General features: G+C 34.1%; 1 protein-coding gene across 4 annotated transcripts in view; it reads right to left on the bottom strand.

The window, feature by feature from the left end:
- ZDHHC21 (zDHHC palmitoyltransferase 21) overlaps nt 1-17,603 on the bottom strand; it is a 69,022-nt gene that overhangs the window by 11,435 nt on the left and 39,984 nt on the right. For all 4 annotated transcript variants that reach the window (XM_072959417.1, XM_072959416.1, XM_072959418.1 and 1 more), the window contains one exon: nt 8,895-9,011. In XM_072959417.1, coding sequence (XP_072815518.1) covers nt 8,895-9,011 — 117 coding nt within the window. The remainder of the gene's footprint in view (nt 1-8,894; nt 9,012-17,603) is intronic.

Genomic DNA, 17,603 nt, shown 5'->3' with positions numbered 1-17,603 from the left:
AAGAATGTGCTAGAGTCCTTTGGTGCCTGACAATTGTACATAAGGGAATAGCAGTCAATCTGGTTTATATGACTATCACTTCTGAGTCTAGAAATAAGAGTCATTATCTCTGGACCTGACAAACTCTGCAAACATTTTCCAGACGAAGCTTGTAGACCTGCCAAACCAAACTGAAGACAGAGAAAGGTAAGAACATTCTATCAGAAAGACTGTTTGAAGACAGTTCTAACCTCAAGGATTGCCTGCACTCTTTAGCCTTATTATAGGTCTGGTTGATGCTCTTAACACTGCTGCACACACCTGATTAAACGACTCTGCTGATTTAATCTGGAGTAAAAAAACATTACTAAGGAAAGATTCTCACAACTAGAGATTATTTACCTGTTCTGTCCACTACTAAAAGAGACTTCTGCTTGACTTCCTAGCATTTCTAGGCAACATACAGACACAGTTCTTCTAATTGTGTATCTTTCATAGCACCGAGCAGCACAGATTATTCAAAGCGGGTACTCTATATATTTGCAGCACTAAACTAACTGAACATGGACAGAAATAACCTGATTCCTTATTTTATTTTTTTAATCCAAAGAGAGAAAATTTTTCCTGTCAATCTTAGCTCTCTCTCCTCCTTTGAAGCCAGAATTCACTATCATCCTCATTTGAAATAAATGGTTCTTTAAGCATCTGTCTCTAACCAAGGACCAGCTATATCTTTCATTAAAGATCTTAAATTCACATTTACATTTAATCAGTCCTGAAATCAAAGTGAGAAGGCAGTACATCTTACATTTATAGCTACTGAAAATTTCTTTCCAAAATAATTCCCATATTCCTCTTCATCAAGCCACTTTCTGATTATATAAAGTCTTAGGGAAATTACTAAAACTCTGTATCTCAACTTTAAAATAATTCTACTTACCTTATTGGTAGGTTTTTGTAGAAATTAAGTGAATTAAAATGTTAGAGCCCTTAATAATGCCTCAAAAAATGGGAGTCCTGAAGTTTTTACTGATAGTGTCTACTAAACACTTTCTGAGAGGGCTTGAAGGTATCTCAGAGCCATCCAAATGAAAATATAAAATATTATGTTTAAAGAAGATATTATGTTTACACTGAAAGATAAAATGACACGGACTATGGGAGACTACAGTCCCTACAAGGAGCTTATAATCTAGTTGAAAAAACAAGTACTAAGTATATAAACCATGACTCATTTACTCACTTATCCCTCTGTAAAAAATGTACTAAGTACGTATCATGACATAATCCTTAGTATTAAGGAATCTACAGTCTAGTGAATGTAGTCAAATATACAAGAAATAATTACACAGGAATATAGAGAGGATATCAGAGATGATGATTATACACAATAACATGTTATATAAATAAGTCATACACTATTTAGAAACAGCTTACTGTTGTTTGCAATCAACAATCAAGGTCAACTACTCTTACAGTTTTAATACAAAGTTACATTTTCAAACAGATTTTTAGTTATCAGTAGAAGTATGATGGCCTAATGTGCCCCTTTGGCTGGGATTTGGGGAGTAATTAATATACTGACAGAATGTGACAGAGAGAAGTATATGAATCACTGTGGGTAAAAATCTACAAGTTAACTATAAGATTCACTGTTTTCTTCGATCTATAAAGTTTTAAAGTCAGATTAAAAATTCATGCAGATTCAGAACATGAGACAATAAAATGAATGGGAAAAATTGTGAGTAAAAGGAAAACTTATAAATGTTTGGCTTCTTTACTAAAAAAAAAAAAAGCATTTATTTAATCACTCAAGCTTAACTAGCAATGCTTTAAGAAAATTAAAACCCACTATTCCTACTGAAACATTTATAGAAATAGATTTAAGTTGCTTTAAAATACTTCTAATCTTATCAAAAGTAATTCCAAAGAGTTTATTATACTGAGTAAAGAGACAGGATGCAATATAAATACATTCTCGCAAAGGAACATGCTTATGCTCAAGAGCAATCCAATTCCACACATAATAATCATGATGCTAGCAGGCATTTTTAGAAAGAAAGCTTTACTATTAATAAGCAATGTAACTTAATACATATTTAAACAAATTTCTTGGCAAGGAGGAACTTAGTTTCTGTAAGTTCTCTATTGTATTCAAAATTCAAAGAAACATAGAAATATTAGAACTTGATATTAAAGGCATATAAGAAGTAACATTTTAAATTGTAATTTTTTTCTAGGTTTTTAAATACTATTGAGAAGATATTTCGTATAATATTATCATTGAAAATACTACATTAGAAGTACATTTTGTTATTAAACAACAATATAATTCAGAAGGGAAAACAAAATGCTATACAGAGCTTCCTTTACAGAAATGTAAGTGAGCTGGGTTCAGCATAATTAGTAATGATTTCCACATTTGCAATGCTGATGTGGACTTAAGTATACCAAACATAATTTGTACAGAGATTGTGCTGAATGCTGTTAATTCACCACATTGATTCAGTGAGATACTTGGCAAAATTTCATTATAAGGAATTAGTAATCTCAGGACTACATTTCTGGGTACATATTAAAAGGCAGGTAAGAATACTAATTGTCTGATTAATGAGAATGCTATTTAATAGATAATCTCATTTAAACTAACTTAACATTTTGAACATAAGATACTTTTCATTGCATAACATCACCAAGTTAAAATTAAGTCACTCTTGTATTTGTGATTCTTTCTGTATTAGGTTACCATGAGCCAGTATTTAGGAAGGAAAACACTTTCCTCTTTTATTTTGAAAAGCTTTGTTTTAAGCTATCTTTAGTCATTCAAGTAGCATCCAACAATAGTACCTGTGAGACCAAATACAGAAAGCTCAATTTTTTTTCTTGGAGAACCTATAGCCTTTTAAACAAAACTACAACTAAATACATCTCCCCCACCTTACCCTCACCTCACTACAACTAAGAAAAGCACTAAGCTCCAGAGGCATCATCAAAAGCCAAAGCTTATAAACTCCACGGTGCCCCCAAAACAAAAATGCTTGTATACAAAATTTAGATAAACTGTCAGAGCAGTGTCATGGCGCACAATAGCTCACTGTCAGAGCCTCACCAGAAGGCCCCATACCAGCTGTTACTGCACTTCTTGATTAACTCTCTCCAAGCCCAGTGACTGAAAACACAGCTAACACAATCACCGAACACTATGAGTACTGGTGCTCATCAGAATGGACATCATTCTTGGCTGTGTGTTGCTGTGTGTTGCTCAGTAAGAAATTCTGACAACATCAATTACAATAATAACATCACTATCCATTTCACTCAGAAACAAACAAAAGGGCTAAACAGTAGAAGTAAGGAATAATTAGAATAATCTGTTCCCTAAATAAAGAATACTTTAAAGCAGACTGCTTTGAAAACACTTTAACTTCTATGTTAATTTTAGTAAAAATGCACAAACATATATACTTAAATCTTATTTAAAATTAAACCTAAAAATAATCAAAGGTAATCCTTTAAAATTGGGTTTAAGATTAGTCTATCCCACAGAAACATCTGGTTGTGCTGATATCCTTTAACCTTGGAAATGGGATTAGAAATCCACTATTCTTAAATTTAAGTGATTTCTAATTATTTTATCTGGGTCACAGATAATCTGCTCTTGGTAGGTCTAAAATGACATCAGATTATCATTACTATGATTATCCTGTTACCCTCGACTATCAATAAGAAGATGGGATTTTTTTCCTTTTACACAGGAGAGAAATGATTTAGTTTTCTGAGGAAGAACAAATAACAGGAAAAATTTACCAAAAATTAATATGCTGCTTCCTCAAGACTTCAATTTAAACCTAAAAAGAGATAGCACTTGTTTTGCTTATTTGCTGTCTAATAGGCCTATATTCAAGCTATGTAATTATATAGTTTCTATAATGAAATGATACTCCCACCAGTGTTTTCCCAAAATGCCTCTTGGTCTTTGGGGTGGAGGAGTAGAGGAAGGAGGAAGATTTCAGTGCAAGGATTAAATTTACTGTGATTCCTTCTCCCCCCTTTCTTTCTTATGCTACCTGATAAATCTGTCATTTCCTTCACACTGTAAAGAGAGATCCATGGATTCAGACCATGACAAAAACGTCCAGATGTGAAATATCCTTGTAGGTAGCATTAATTTTTTTCATAAATGAAACAGAAAGCATATTATTAATGAAAATATGCAAAATTTATATTTTAAACTTTAAATATTAAATGCTATTTTAAAATGCTAAGAAATCATTAGATTTAAAATTAAATACTAAATGAATAACAAGTTTAAATAATGAAGACTTAATCTTAAATCAATGTGGGAAGGAGTGCTTCTGGAAACCTTAAAAAAATTTTTTTTTATTCAGAAAGAGTAATACTTCAAATTCACTGTGAAAACACAGGAATATGGAATTGAAATTTACTGTAATTTTTTTAAGTACTTGGATTCAAGGGAAGTACAGTGACTAAAGGCTGGACCAACAAATGGAATATATTCTCTCTTAATACTTGGATTCTTTTTTAAATGTTTCACAAATGTATAATTTCTGCAGACATCAGAACTGTCTAGTACAGTGTTCTGAGAGGGTACTACATGTACATAGAAAGAGAAGAGACTCTGGGGGAGAGCACTATTTAATCAATGTGGTTTCGACTCAGTTTTAGAAATATCACAACTTCAGAACCAATCTCTCTATCTTAAGACAATAAAATATTCAATATTATGGCAACAGAGAAAATCATGCAACTTGAAAATTAACATATTGGTAGTATGCAATAGAATCAGAAAGGAACCTGACACTATATAGCCTTTAAAAACCAACAAACACAATAAATATCTTTATCTCCAACTCAGAAGTGAACATTAAATTTTAGAGAAGGAATTCTTAAAAAATCTTCAAGCACTTGCTGCCAAACTCCACTTTCTGAAGCTATTAGAGCTGCTTAAATGAGAAGGAAATTGTTACCCTCTTATTACTCTCATAAGTAACTTGTAATCCTAACAGCAATGCTCTCAAATGTTCACTTTCACTCACTAGTCATGAGAAACTGGGGAAATCAGAGAAATTTCATTCCAGGGGATAAAAATATATACCAATGATTTGGGTAAATTCAAAAGGGGAAATTCAAAAAATGCAAGCATAATCTGGCAATTTAGACTTGACTTATGAATGGACTATAAAGTAATTATGAATTAGTATAAAAGCAGAGAAAAAAGATTTTAGAGGAAGACCTGTTCTCATCCACAGTAATGTGATTAATACCATGTTATTTACCATCATCATTAGATAAATCACAAGAGATACTGGAAAATATTTCAAGCTATTGAACAATAAAAATACATTTAAACAGACATTATACAATCTATGAATGGCCAATAAGCACTTGAAGAAGTGTTCAATATCATTAGTAATCAAGAAAATGCAAATTAAAACAAGATACTATTAAAACCTACCAGCTGCAATTAGAAAGACTGACAACAACAAATGTTGACAAGGATGTGGAACCACCAGAATTCTCATATATTGTTAGTGAGAGCATAAAATGGTACAGTCACTTGGGAAAAGGCCTGGCAGTTTCTTATGAAATAAAAGATAAACCTACCTTAAGTAACCAGCAATTCTCCTAGCTATTTGCCCAAGAAAAGGAAAACATTTCCACAAAAACTTGAACAAGAATGCTCACAGCATCTTTATTCATAATTGCCAAAATCTAGAACTAGACCAGTTGTCTAACAACAGAATGGATAAACAAATTGCAGTATAGTCACCATGGAATACTACTCAGCAACAAAAAGAAATTATCAATACATGCAACAACATGGATAAATCAAAAACCACTACACTGAATGAAAGAAGACCTCCATAAATGGGTATATAAGAAATTCTATAACTAATACTAATCTATGATGGGAAAAAAACACAGATCAATGCTGCCTCTGCAGAGGATGTGGATTTACTGATATGAGGCATGAGGGATGTTTCTGGGGCGGCAGTAATATTCCATATTATGAAATGGGCTTGGGTTGCACATGTGTGCATTTATGCCTTTCATTATACGTAAATTTTGCCTCAAAGGAAGAAAATGTAAACAAGCATTGAGCTCTAGCTAACGATTTGCACGGTGAACTACCTGATGCCTTCAGTTTACACTGATATGTATTAAAACATACAATGGATTGATAAATGGACAGTTTGGAATGAGATAAAGCAAATATTCTAATATGTTAATTGTGGTTGTGTATTCACTGCAAAATTCCTTAAAATTTCCTGTTTGTTTAAAATTTTTCCTGTAAAATCTAGACAGGAAAAGGTCATTATGAGTGACTTGTAAAACAGTCAAACAAAGGTTACACAATAAATATGTTTTCCTTCCATTTCTGACAGCATTCTTCCAGTTCTTCTCTTCAGAGGCCAGCACCATGACTAGTATCTCATGTGCCTTTCCAGAGACAGTCTTTGCATACAGATAGAGGGATGGAGACAGTTACCTCTGCATCATTCCTTTTTTTGATAGTTAATGTTTTTTAATTAATATTTCTTATCAATAAGAGAAAAGGAAATCTTAATAGAAAACAAAGGACATCAACAAATCATATACAAAATGAATGAACAAATGAATAAAATTGACATTTAATTTATGCTAGATATACTCTTTTTCTTGGCAGCAGCTTTACTGACATATAATTCATACACCACACAATTTACCCATTTAAAGTGTACAACTCAATGATTTTTTAGTATGTTTAAAGAGTTATACAATCATTACCACAAATCAATTTTAGAACATGTTCACCCATAAAAGAAACCCTGTACCCTGAGGCCATTACCTCCAGCCCCTGAGCTCCCCAACCCTAGGCAACCACTAATCTACTTCCTGTCTCTATCGACTTGCCTATTATGGACATTTGCTATAAATGGAATCATACAAATATGTGACCTTTTGTGACTGGTTTCTTTCACTTAGCATGTTTTCAAGGTTCATCCATGTTGCTGCATATATCGGTACTTCTTTTTATGGACAAATAATATTCCACTTTATGGACATATCACATTTTGTATATCCATTCATCAGCTGACAGACAGGTGCACTGCCTTCAGTTTTGGTTTATTATGCATTAATGGCGCTATAAATGTTCATATGCAAATTTGTGTGTGGATATACACTTTATATCCCTTAGGTATATACCTTGGAATTGCTGAATCAAAAGGTAACTATATGTTTAACTTTTTCAAGAACTGCTAGACTGTTTTCTAAAGCATCTTCACTATTTTACATTCCACGAGTGTGTATGAATGTTCTAATTCCTCTACATCCTCATCAACCTTTGTTATTATCTTGTTTATTACAGCTGCCTAGTGTGTGTGTGTGTGAGAAGTGGTACCTAATTATGGTACCATTTTGATTTTCATTTCCCTGATGTATAATGATATTGAGTATCTTTCCATGTATTTATTGTTCATTTGTACATCTTCTTTGAAGAAATGTCCATTTAGATCCTTTTCCCATGCTTTAATTAGGTTGACTTTTAATTACTGAGTTATAGAATTCTAGATACAAGTCCCTTGTCAGATACATAATTTGCAAATATTGTCTCCCATTCTGTGAGCTGTCTTTTCACTTTCTCAGTAGTGTCCTTTGGGGCACAAAAGCTTATAGTTTTGATTAAGCCCAATTTATCTTTTTCTCTTTGTTTGAACTTTTGGTGTCATATCTAGGATACTACTGCTGCCTAGTCCAAGATCTGCTGTTGCCTAAAAATGTGCTTTCTACTAAAAGTTTTATAACTTTACATCTTACATTTAGGTCTATGATCCATTTTGAGTTAATTTACGTATATGGTGTGAGGTAATGGTCCAATTGCATTCTTTTGCGTGTAGATACCTAGTTGTCCCAGCAGCATTTGTTGAAAATCAATTGACCATAACTAAACGTGTCTATTTCTGGACTCCCAATTGTTTCATTTATGTATATGTCTATCCTTATGTCAGTACCACACTTTCTTAATTACTGCTGCTTTGTAGTAAGTTTTTATGCATTTTTTTCCCTTACATTTTCCCACTGAACATATTCTGGTAAACACCTCAGTCTTCATACACAATATATAGTATATATAATAATGAAGATCTTTTTAACATACACATTTACACACATGTGAAATGTTTTACACATATGAAAACACAGTATCTAGAGGTTGGTCAAAGGGCTGCAGATTTTAAATTTTGACAGACATTGATAATTTTCCCTTCAAAAAGTTTATATCAATTTACACCCCACCAATAATGTAAGAGAAGGCCTATTTACTCTACATTGCCCACAATCAGTGAACTTCCAAACTTTTAAATACTTAATCAATACTATTTTTCTCATTTTAAGAAACTTTTCTGTTGTGATAAATCCCATTTGGCTAATAAATACATATCAAAATCCCACTCAATTACTAATAAAATGTTTCTACTGGCAACTCCATTTTTTGGAATTTACCTTAAATAAGTAGTTTACAGAGGGAAGAGAGATGTTCAAAGTAGTGCTATTTGTAATACAGAAAAAAATGACTGTGTACTAGACATGGATCAACACAAAAATGATTAATTAAAATATGGTACATTCATTAAAAATATATTCAACTATTAAAAACTATAAAAATGAAGTCTGTAGACACATAAACACACTTTATATTAATTTTTTGAAGTAGTATACAAAATCATACGTACACTCTGCACAATGATTATAACTACTTAAAAATTACACAGGCATACGGAAATAGGAATATATAAATGACTACAGGTAATTTTCTCCTTTAATTTCTAAACTTTCTGTAACTTTAAAGAATTAAGTTCATAATTAGGGAATATGTCCATAAATATATTACTTTACATTAAAAATATACTTACTGTGATGATGCCAATAAGTTGAGTATAAAAGAGTCCAGTTATTCCAACTAACATTGTAATGCCCATGAAGGCAGCAAGTCTCATTATGGCCAATTCATGTCTAACAACAAAGAGGTCCTATAAGAAGAAGAAAAAGAAAGTCTTAAAAACACTTCAAAAATTACTTACAGTTGCATTAATAACCAAGAATTGAGCCATAACATTTTTCCTTATTATCTTAGAAGAACTAATCTCTTCCCTTTGAGTTTACTCCACTCAATCAGTATATAAGTATTGGAAAATTTCAAAAATAATTGCTCTTAATTCATAGTAGAAAGCTGAAAAATAGGATTTTACTATCCAACTGTCAGAAAAACTCAGTCCTAAGGTTGCAAATTAGCCATGCTCATGTACTCTTTTGAGCAAAAACAAAAACAAAGGATATTTTATTATGGTACCACTAAAAAGCTTAAATGCACAAGCCTGATTCATAGTATTGAAGTTCAAGAGGCCAAGATGCCTAGAGATTATGTTGTTTAGTCAAAATGAGGGGGAAAACAAAGATAATAGGATGGACAGCTCTTTTCAAGCCCACTTCATCCATCCATCCACTCACCCAACTACCACTGCCAAACACTGTGCTATGTAGTAGAAATGTAAAAATTATCAAGACATGGTCTGTGTCCTCAAGAAGTATACAGTTCATTTAGAGAGAGAGACCAATTTTGCAGAACTCCCAAACAATGTGATACATGCTTTAACAGGGATGCGTGCCTAGAGGAGGACAGAAACATAAAGGCAGGCCTAGACAGGAGGAAGAAATGGAAATGCTGTGAGGGAAAACTGATTTTCTGGCCCAGGGCATAAAAACGAGGGTCTTCAGTGTGATCCAAAGAAACTGGGAGAAGGACAGGAAAACACGGAGAAACCACTTCACTTACCCTCACTGTTTCCAAGCAGACAGACCAAGGGAGAGACAGTGAAAGAACAAAGACCTGTGGAAACCTGTTTGCTGCTAAGCTTCAGGATAACATAGCCACAGTGGATAAAAAGCAATAAATGAATGGGAAGGATCCCAAAACATAACCATAACCACCCACATTTTTAAATACTGATTCAGGTTAAGGCTTAAAAGTATCCTGGTAGCAATACCAGAAACAGGGAGGTCACTGAACACAATGAGCTTGTTTAAAACGAAAGAACTGATGCTTTTCTGTGTAGCACAGTGATCACCAGACTCAAGCCAAAACTCTGATTCCACATCCAAACTACTCAATTTATTAGCCAGGGAAAACTTAAAATTCACCAAGACATTCAAGGTGTTATGTAATAGTCACATATTAGGCTGTCATTTCAAAACTTCAGTAAAAAGAGCCTAACGGAGAATCCTTACAAAACATGTAAAGATGAGGCTATGGATACATAAAAAATGAAATACAGTAAGTTATGCTATAATGCTTTTTGAAAACACAAATATGTTTCAACATGATTGATACATTAAGCAACAATTTCAGGATAACAAGAATTTTGTGTTTGCTTATGCTTGATTTTATCTAGATGAACAATAAAAACTTCACCCAGCTAAACCAAGCCATACAGGAATACACAAAACATACCCTCAAACATCTACCAGCGACCTCAATCTGTTACATGTGTTGTGAGCCACACTCATCCACATCTGGTGTACGATATCCCCTCCAATTCCACACGCCCCTCACTACATCACTTCATAATAACTCACGTAATGCAACCCTTCCCACGCCCACTTCCACAAGAAAACTTCCATGTTTCTTTTAAGGTGAAGTGCAATGTTCATTACAGTGTATTTCTTAACTAGTTAACATGTATCAAACTGTGCTATATTCATTAGGTTCCTACTCTTTAAGTGTCACTGATAAAACTGTTGCCTGTTGTGCCTTCATTTTCCCACAAGCTCTGTGGTTTTTCATTGTATGACTTTGCATAGTGGGGAGAATTTTAGGAATGCACACACTGTGTTATATATTGTAGAGCTTACTATAATAAAAATACAGATGGTCCCCAATTTACAATGGTTCGTCTTACGATTTTTCAACTTTAAGATGGTGCAACTTAGGATAATTGCAATTTAGGATGGGTTTATGAGGGTGTAACCCCACTGTCAGTCAAGATCTATGTCATATATGACCAAATAAATGCATCTTCTTTTCCTCTGGTGAAAAGATTTTTTTAAATTTCTGCCAACTAGAATTCATAAATTTTAGGGATGAAGATGAGACTAAAAGAACTGCTTACATTATTCACTTGGCTATATACATTTATGTGTAAGAATATTTGTGTAAAAGAGTAAAATACTTTAGAAATTACTTTTTATCATTCTTACATTTTCAAAAACAAATGTATTCCAACTGTACACACATACTTAACATCAGTACTAAATCTGTATTTTGAATGATTTAACACAGTTCTCCAGAGCACAACATCTTTATTTTTATCTTAGAATTTTTTTAGATATAGCACTTTTTGAATCCAAAAATTGGCTTGGGAAATTTTATCTAAATCACAACTACCCGTTTACTATTCAAGTTCTTTACCACATAACCAGTGTTATAGCTAAACTGTGTCTTTCCAAAAATTCATATGTTGAAGTCCTAACCCTCCAGTACTTCAGAATGTGACAGCATCTGGAGACAGGGCCTTTAAAAAGATTAAGTTAAAATGCGGCCCTTGAGTGAGCACTAATTCAGTCTGACTGGTATCCTTACAAGAGAAAATTTAGAAACACAAGGAACCACCTCAGATGCTCAAGCACAGAGGAAAGGCTACGTGAGGACACAATGACAAGGTGGCTTCTGCAAGCCAGGAGAGAGGCCTCCAGAGAAACCAAATCTGCTGACAGCGTGACCTTGGACTACTGGCCTCCAGAAGCATAAGAAAATGAATTTCTGTTGTTTAAGGCCCCCACTCTGTAGAATTTTGTTATGTCAGCCCTAGAAAACTATTACAATAACTATATTTCTTTAACATTTTCATTTCTTCCCATTTTTTTAAGAAACGTGCTTATTTATAGATAAATGCATAAAACACAAGTTCAGTTTAGAGAAGAGAATGCAAACATTTGAAACCATACAAAGGCTTGCCTCAGTGTATTTCTTCCCCATCACATCTTCTCCCTTATCCGCACCTTAAAGATAAAGGTTGTTGATTCATTCTTCAGACATTTGGACACTACCATATTTCAGCTGCATGTTACAATTATCTTCTGCTCGGAGTCTACTTTCTCATTCTCGTCATGGCATCTTTTGATAACCCCAAGTTCTTCATTTTAATGTAGTCCAATTTATCCATCTTTTCTTACTGTGCTTTTTATTTCCTCTTTAAGAAATCTTTCCCAACTCTGACGTGATAATAACAACCTCCTATATTATCTTCTAAAGCTTTTAAAAGCTTTATAGTTTTACCTTTCACATTCAGCTTATTAATCCACCTGGAATTAATGTTTATTCTTTTGTGTACAATGAAACACAGGGTTCTGAATTGCCTTTTACTATAAAGGTCCCCCATCGCTCCAGGACAGTTTATCTAAAAAGCTGTCCTTTCCTCAGTGATCAGAAGTAGTGTCCGTATGTGTGTGAGTCCGATGTGGGCTCTCTATTCTGTTCTCTGATTTGGCTATCCCTGTACCAGTGAGCACGTCTTAGTTACTATGGCTTTGTAGTAACTCTCCATACCTAGGAGGCCAAGTCATCCCATCTTGTTCTTTTTCAGGAATGTCTTGGTAAGGGATTAAGAGATACAAACTACTGTGTATAAAATAGATGAGCAGCAAGAATACATTGTACAGCACAGGGAAATGCAGTCGTTATTTTGTAATACATTTAAATAGAGTACAATCTATAAAATATTGAATCGCTACGTTGTACACCTGAAAATAATACAATCCTGTAAATTAATTACTTCAACAAAAGAAGAATGTCTGGGTTATTCTAGATACGCTTGTCCCTTTAGCAACGTGGGGATAATCTGTATATAACTTGCAGTAGGCCCTCCACATCCCTGGTTCCTCTGCATCAGTGCATTCAACCAACCATGGACCATGTGGCACTGCATTTACCATGGAAAAACATCCACACGGAAGTGGACCTATGCAGTCTGAATCTGTGCTGTTCAAAGGTCAACTGCAATTTGTATTTCCATTAAAATTTTAAAATTAGATTTCAAGTTACAACATACTCTGACATACACACATATTCTCTCATTAGGCATCACAATTTTCCTCCAAGAGGTCTGTTTTTTGTCAGATTTAATTTAGGAATTTAGTTTCTTAATTCTATTACATACAGTTTTGCTATTAATTACACTGTGTAAGTGTTGTTGGTTAGCATATGGTGTTGATTTTTGAAAATACTGTTTTATAGTCACACCTCAAACTTTTCTTAAAAATCCAAAAGAATCTATGGATAGATTATTTGCACAGTCATACCATCTAAGTGTAATGCCGGTTTTATTTATTTCAGCAGTTCCACCGTTTCTTTCTTTCTCTTGCCCCCTCACTGCATTGACTAGAACTCCTAGCACTACATTCAGTAACAATGCTGGTGGGGGCATCGCAAGCGCCAACGCTTTGTCTCTCGACCTGGAGGGAACTAGGTGAACATTTCATAATTAAGCATGCTATATAGTTGTTGTGTTGTGTTTTGTGTATGGTTTTTGGTTGTTTGGGTTTTGGATTTGTTTTTTTTTTTTTTGGAATCTTCTATGTCATTAAAAAAAGTTCTCTAGCTCTAGTCTGCTAAGAGTTTATAACATGAACGAGGCTGATTTTCATCTTTGTTTTCCATACACTGATACATACACTGTCTTCACACAAATTTTTTTCCCTAATCTGTTAATGTGGTAACAGATACTGACTGATTTTCTAACATAAAAACAACCTTTCATTCCAAAGATAAACTCAACTTAATCAGGCTGGTTATATATAATCAGATTCACTTTGTGAAAATTTTGTTTAGGGGTTGTTTATGTTTATAATCAGACTAGTGTCTAATTTTCTTTCTTTCTCTTGTTATCCTTGATAGGTTATGTATCGAACATATGCAATACACATAAAATGAGTTGGGGAGAATTTCCTCTTTTTCCATTCTTTTGAAGAGCTTTCTTGAGACTGGAATTATTGTTTCCTTTCATATATACATAGAGTTAGAACTCATCAGTAAATCTGTGAATATTCTTTTCAGAAAAATTTTAACTACTCACTCATGATTATAGGACTACCCATCTTTCCAGCTGCTATACCATGCTTATGATCAGGAAACTCAGTGATGTAAAGATGTTAAGTGATGCACAGAATTAATACAATCCCAATAAAAATCTACTGGTAGGAGTTTTTTACTTTGTTTTGATTTGTAAATTGCTAAGTAAGCTGTTTCTAAATTCCACTGGAAAAACAAATACAAAGGATAGCACACCACTCCTATATAAAAAGAACAAGGTAGAAGATTTGTTCCACCGCATGCATTCTCAATAGGGATAGCGTCACCCCCAGGAGGGAGAAAACCAGTTCTTAGGGGAAAAAATCTTAGTTATTAGAGTGATTTGTAGCTGTACACAAATTAATTCTACCTGACAAATCTTACCCCTTAGTATTTAACTTCACAGAGAGAAGGGAAGAAAATGACTAAAAATGCTCCTAAGGGAAGCAATAATAATGAAAAAAGGGGGGCTGAGAAACACTCCTTTACTGGATAATAAGATTTATTATAAAACTACAGTTATAACAACATGGTACAACCACAAGGACAGATAAATAGACCAATGGACTAGAAAAGAACCAGAAACAGATACACATACGTACATGGCTCTTGCTTTATGACAAAGATGGTACTGCACAGCAGAGTGGAAAGAACAATCTTTTCAAGCAGTGGTGCTGAATCAATTGGATATCCATCTGTGAAAACATGAAATCCTAATCCCCATCCTCATAAAAATCACAAAAATCAATTCCATGAGGAGATTTGAAAAATATAATACTTGAGTACAACGCAGGATAATTACAATGAGGACTGGGGATAGAAAAATACTTCTTAAACTGAACCCCAAAAGCACTAACCAGAAAGGGAAAAACTGGATAAGCTGGAATATATTAAAGCTGAAAACTTCTGTTCATCAAACATGGCATTAAGGGAGTGAAAAGTTTAGCCAAAGAGAAGATATTTACAACATACATTATCAAAAAGGACTCAAATCTAAAACATCCTAAAATTAACAGAGGGAAAAAAGTCAAATAACCCCCTACCAAATAGGCAAAATAATTTTAACAGACCCACTGCACCAAATAGGCTATTCATATGACTGGCAAACATACAAAAAGGGCTTGATAACTTCAGTCACTGGAAAAATGCAAATTAAAACACAATGAAGTACTACTCATCCCCACCAAAATGGCAAACTTTAAGACTTAAACGAGTATTAGTGAGGCTCTGAAGTAACCTGAACTTTTACACACTCTACTAGTGGGGATTCTGAATTGGTACCGCCGCTTTGGAAAACTTTAACAGTATCTAAAGGAACATACACATAACCTTTGAACACTGCCACTTCCAGCAGCACATCCGAGTGAAACACACACACAAGTACAGCAAGAGATGTGAACAAGGCTGCTGCTGGCAGCATGACTTGCAGCAGCCCCAAACCAGAAACAATGTAAATGTCCAGCAGTAGAATGGACGTATAAACTATTTTATATGAAATGAAATACTATGAATATTTGTAGCAATGTGCATAGCAATGAAAATAACTGTAATTAACATAACAAAAAGAATAAATCTTGTAAATATTGCTCAAAGAGGTTTGGCCATAATTCACTGAACTGTATGTTTTTATTTTTGTGCACTTCTATGTATGTGTATTCTATTTTATAATATAAATGGTATGAAAATAAAATTATATATAAACAAGATTGTACTGTGTAGCACAGGGAAATATATACACGATCTTGTGGTGGCTCACAGTGAAAGAGAATGTGACAATGAATGTATGTATGTTCATGTATAACTGAAAAATTGTGCTCTACACTGGAATTCGACACAACATTGTAAAATGACTAACTCAATAAAAAAAAGTTTAAAAACAATTAAAAAAATAAAATTACAGTAAAAACAGAGTTGTGATCATGAAATATAAAATATAAAAATATTTTCTTAATTTTAGAATAGAAACAGAGCTCTTTCAAAATACATACAGCAAAATGAAAAATAAAATTTAGTTACAGATGGCCTGCAAAGGAGAGACAAAAAAATGTCAAATAAGTTATAGAAAAGGATGTAAGAGAAAGAGGCAAAAAAAAAAAAAAAAAGAGGCGGAGTCAGACCGGCTTTCTGCTGCCTTCTACCGCTTTCTTCCTGGATCACTCTGACCCAACTACATTGATTTCTTTGCTATTTCCCATACCATGCAAACTCCCACGTCAGGGCTGCTACATCAGTTCTTCCAGCAAAGATATGGGGTATCTTTCCCCGGACATCCATATGTCTACTCCCTTACTTTCTTCAGGTCTCTGCTTAAATATCATGTTATCAGAGACCCATTTGCTTATTTTTACCAGGGCCCGCTTGCTCATTTCTTGACCAAACTACAGAGAATCCAAGCATCCCCTATCCCCCTGGTCTATTTTATTTTTTTAGAGTATTTATCTCCATCTGATATTTATTCATGCATGTACATTTATTTATCCATGTCTCATGGCTTTAAATACCATTTTTATGCCTAAAGGTCTCAATTCATATATCTAGCTCAGACCACCCTACTGAAATCCAGACTCCTACATCTGTCTACTTAACTTTTCATGGATGTTGAATAGGCACTTTAAAGTAAACATGAATAAAATGAAAATCTGTAACTTTTTCCTAAAACCTACTCTTCCTCTAGGTGTCTCCATCTCAGAAAAAGCTATGTCTATTCTTCCAGTTGTTCAGGACACGAAACCTTGCAATCATCCTCAGCTTGTCACTTTCTATCTTACATCCCACCACCGAATCATCACCAAATCCTGTTAGCTCTTAAACTACCAAGTACCACTTCTCAACACTTCCACCATGCCCAAAATCATCTCTTGTTTGAACTATATTTTAATCATGAGTAACTAGTCTTCCTGCTGCCATCCTTGTCCCTAAATTTATTCTTCCTAGCAATCAGTTTTCTTTCTACAATGTAAATGAGTTTGGGTAACTTTGCTCGGAACACTTCAGTAGCTTCCAAAGTCCCAAGCATTAAACACCCTAACAAAACAAAGTCTCCACCTCCAACCCAGCCCTCACTCCTCCCAATTCATCTCCTTCTACTCTCTCCCTAAGTCACTCAGCTCAGGATACCCTGGCCTCCTTACCGTTCCTTGAAAATGTCAAGCATACTCCCAGCTGAGCCTTGACATTGATTCTTTCTTCTCACAGGAATGCTTTTTCTTCCAGTATCAGTGACTTGCTGATCTCTGCTCAAGTGTCACTATGAGAAAGGCCTTCCTTGACTATATCATCCATCAGTCACTACTTTCTATTCCTTATCCAGTTTTATTACACTACATAATACTGATCTTGTACACCATGTATTTGTTTATTGCCTTTCTCCCCCAACTAGAATGTAAGCTCCTTAATTAATGCAGGAACTTTGTTACATTCACTGCTGCATCCTCAGAGCCTAGAACAGGCACCAGTGCACATAGCAGGCACTCAATAAATATTGCTTAAATGATTTAAT

The sequence above is a fragment of the Vicugna pacos genome, chromosome 4 (genome assembly GCF_048564905.1).
Source record: "Vicugna pacos chromosome 4, VicPac4, whole genome shotgun sequence".
NCBI classification, from domain to species: Eukaryota; Metazoa; Chordata; class Mammalia; order Artiodactyla; family Camelidae; genus Vicugna; species Vicugna pacos.
Note: the sequence above shows the minus strand (reverse complement) of the source record. Positions and strands in the feature narration are given on the sequence as shown.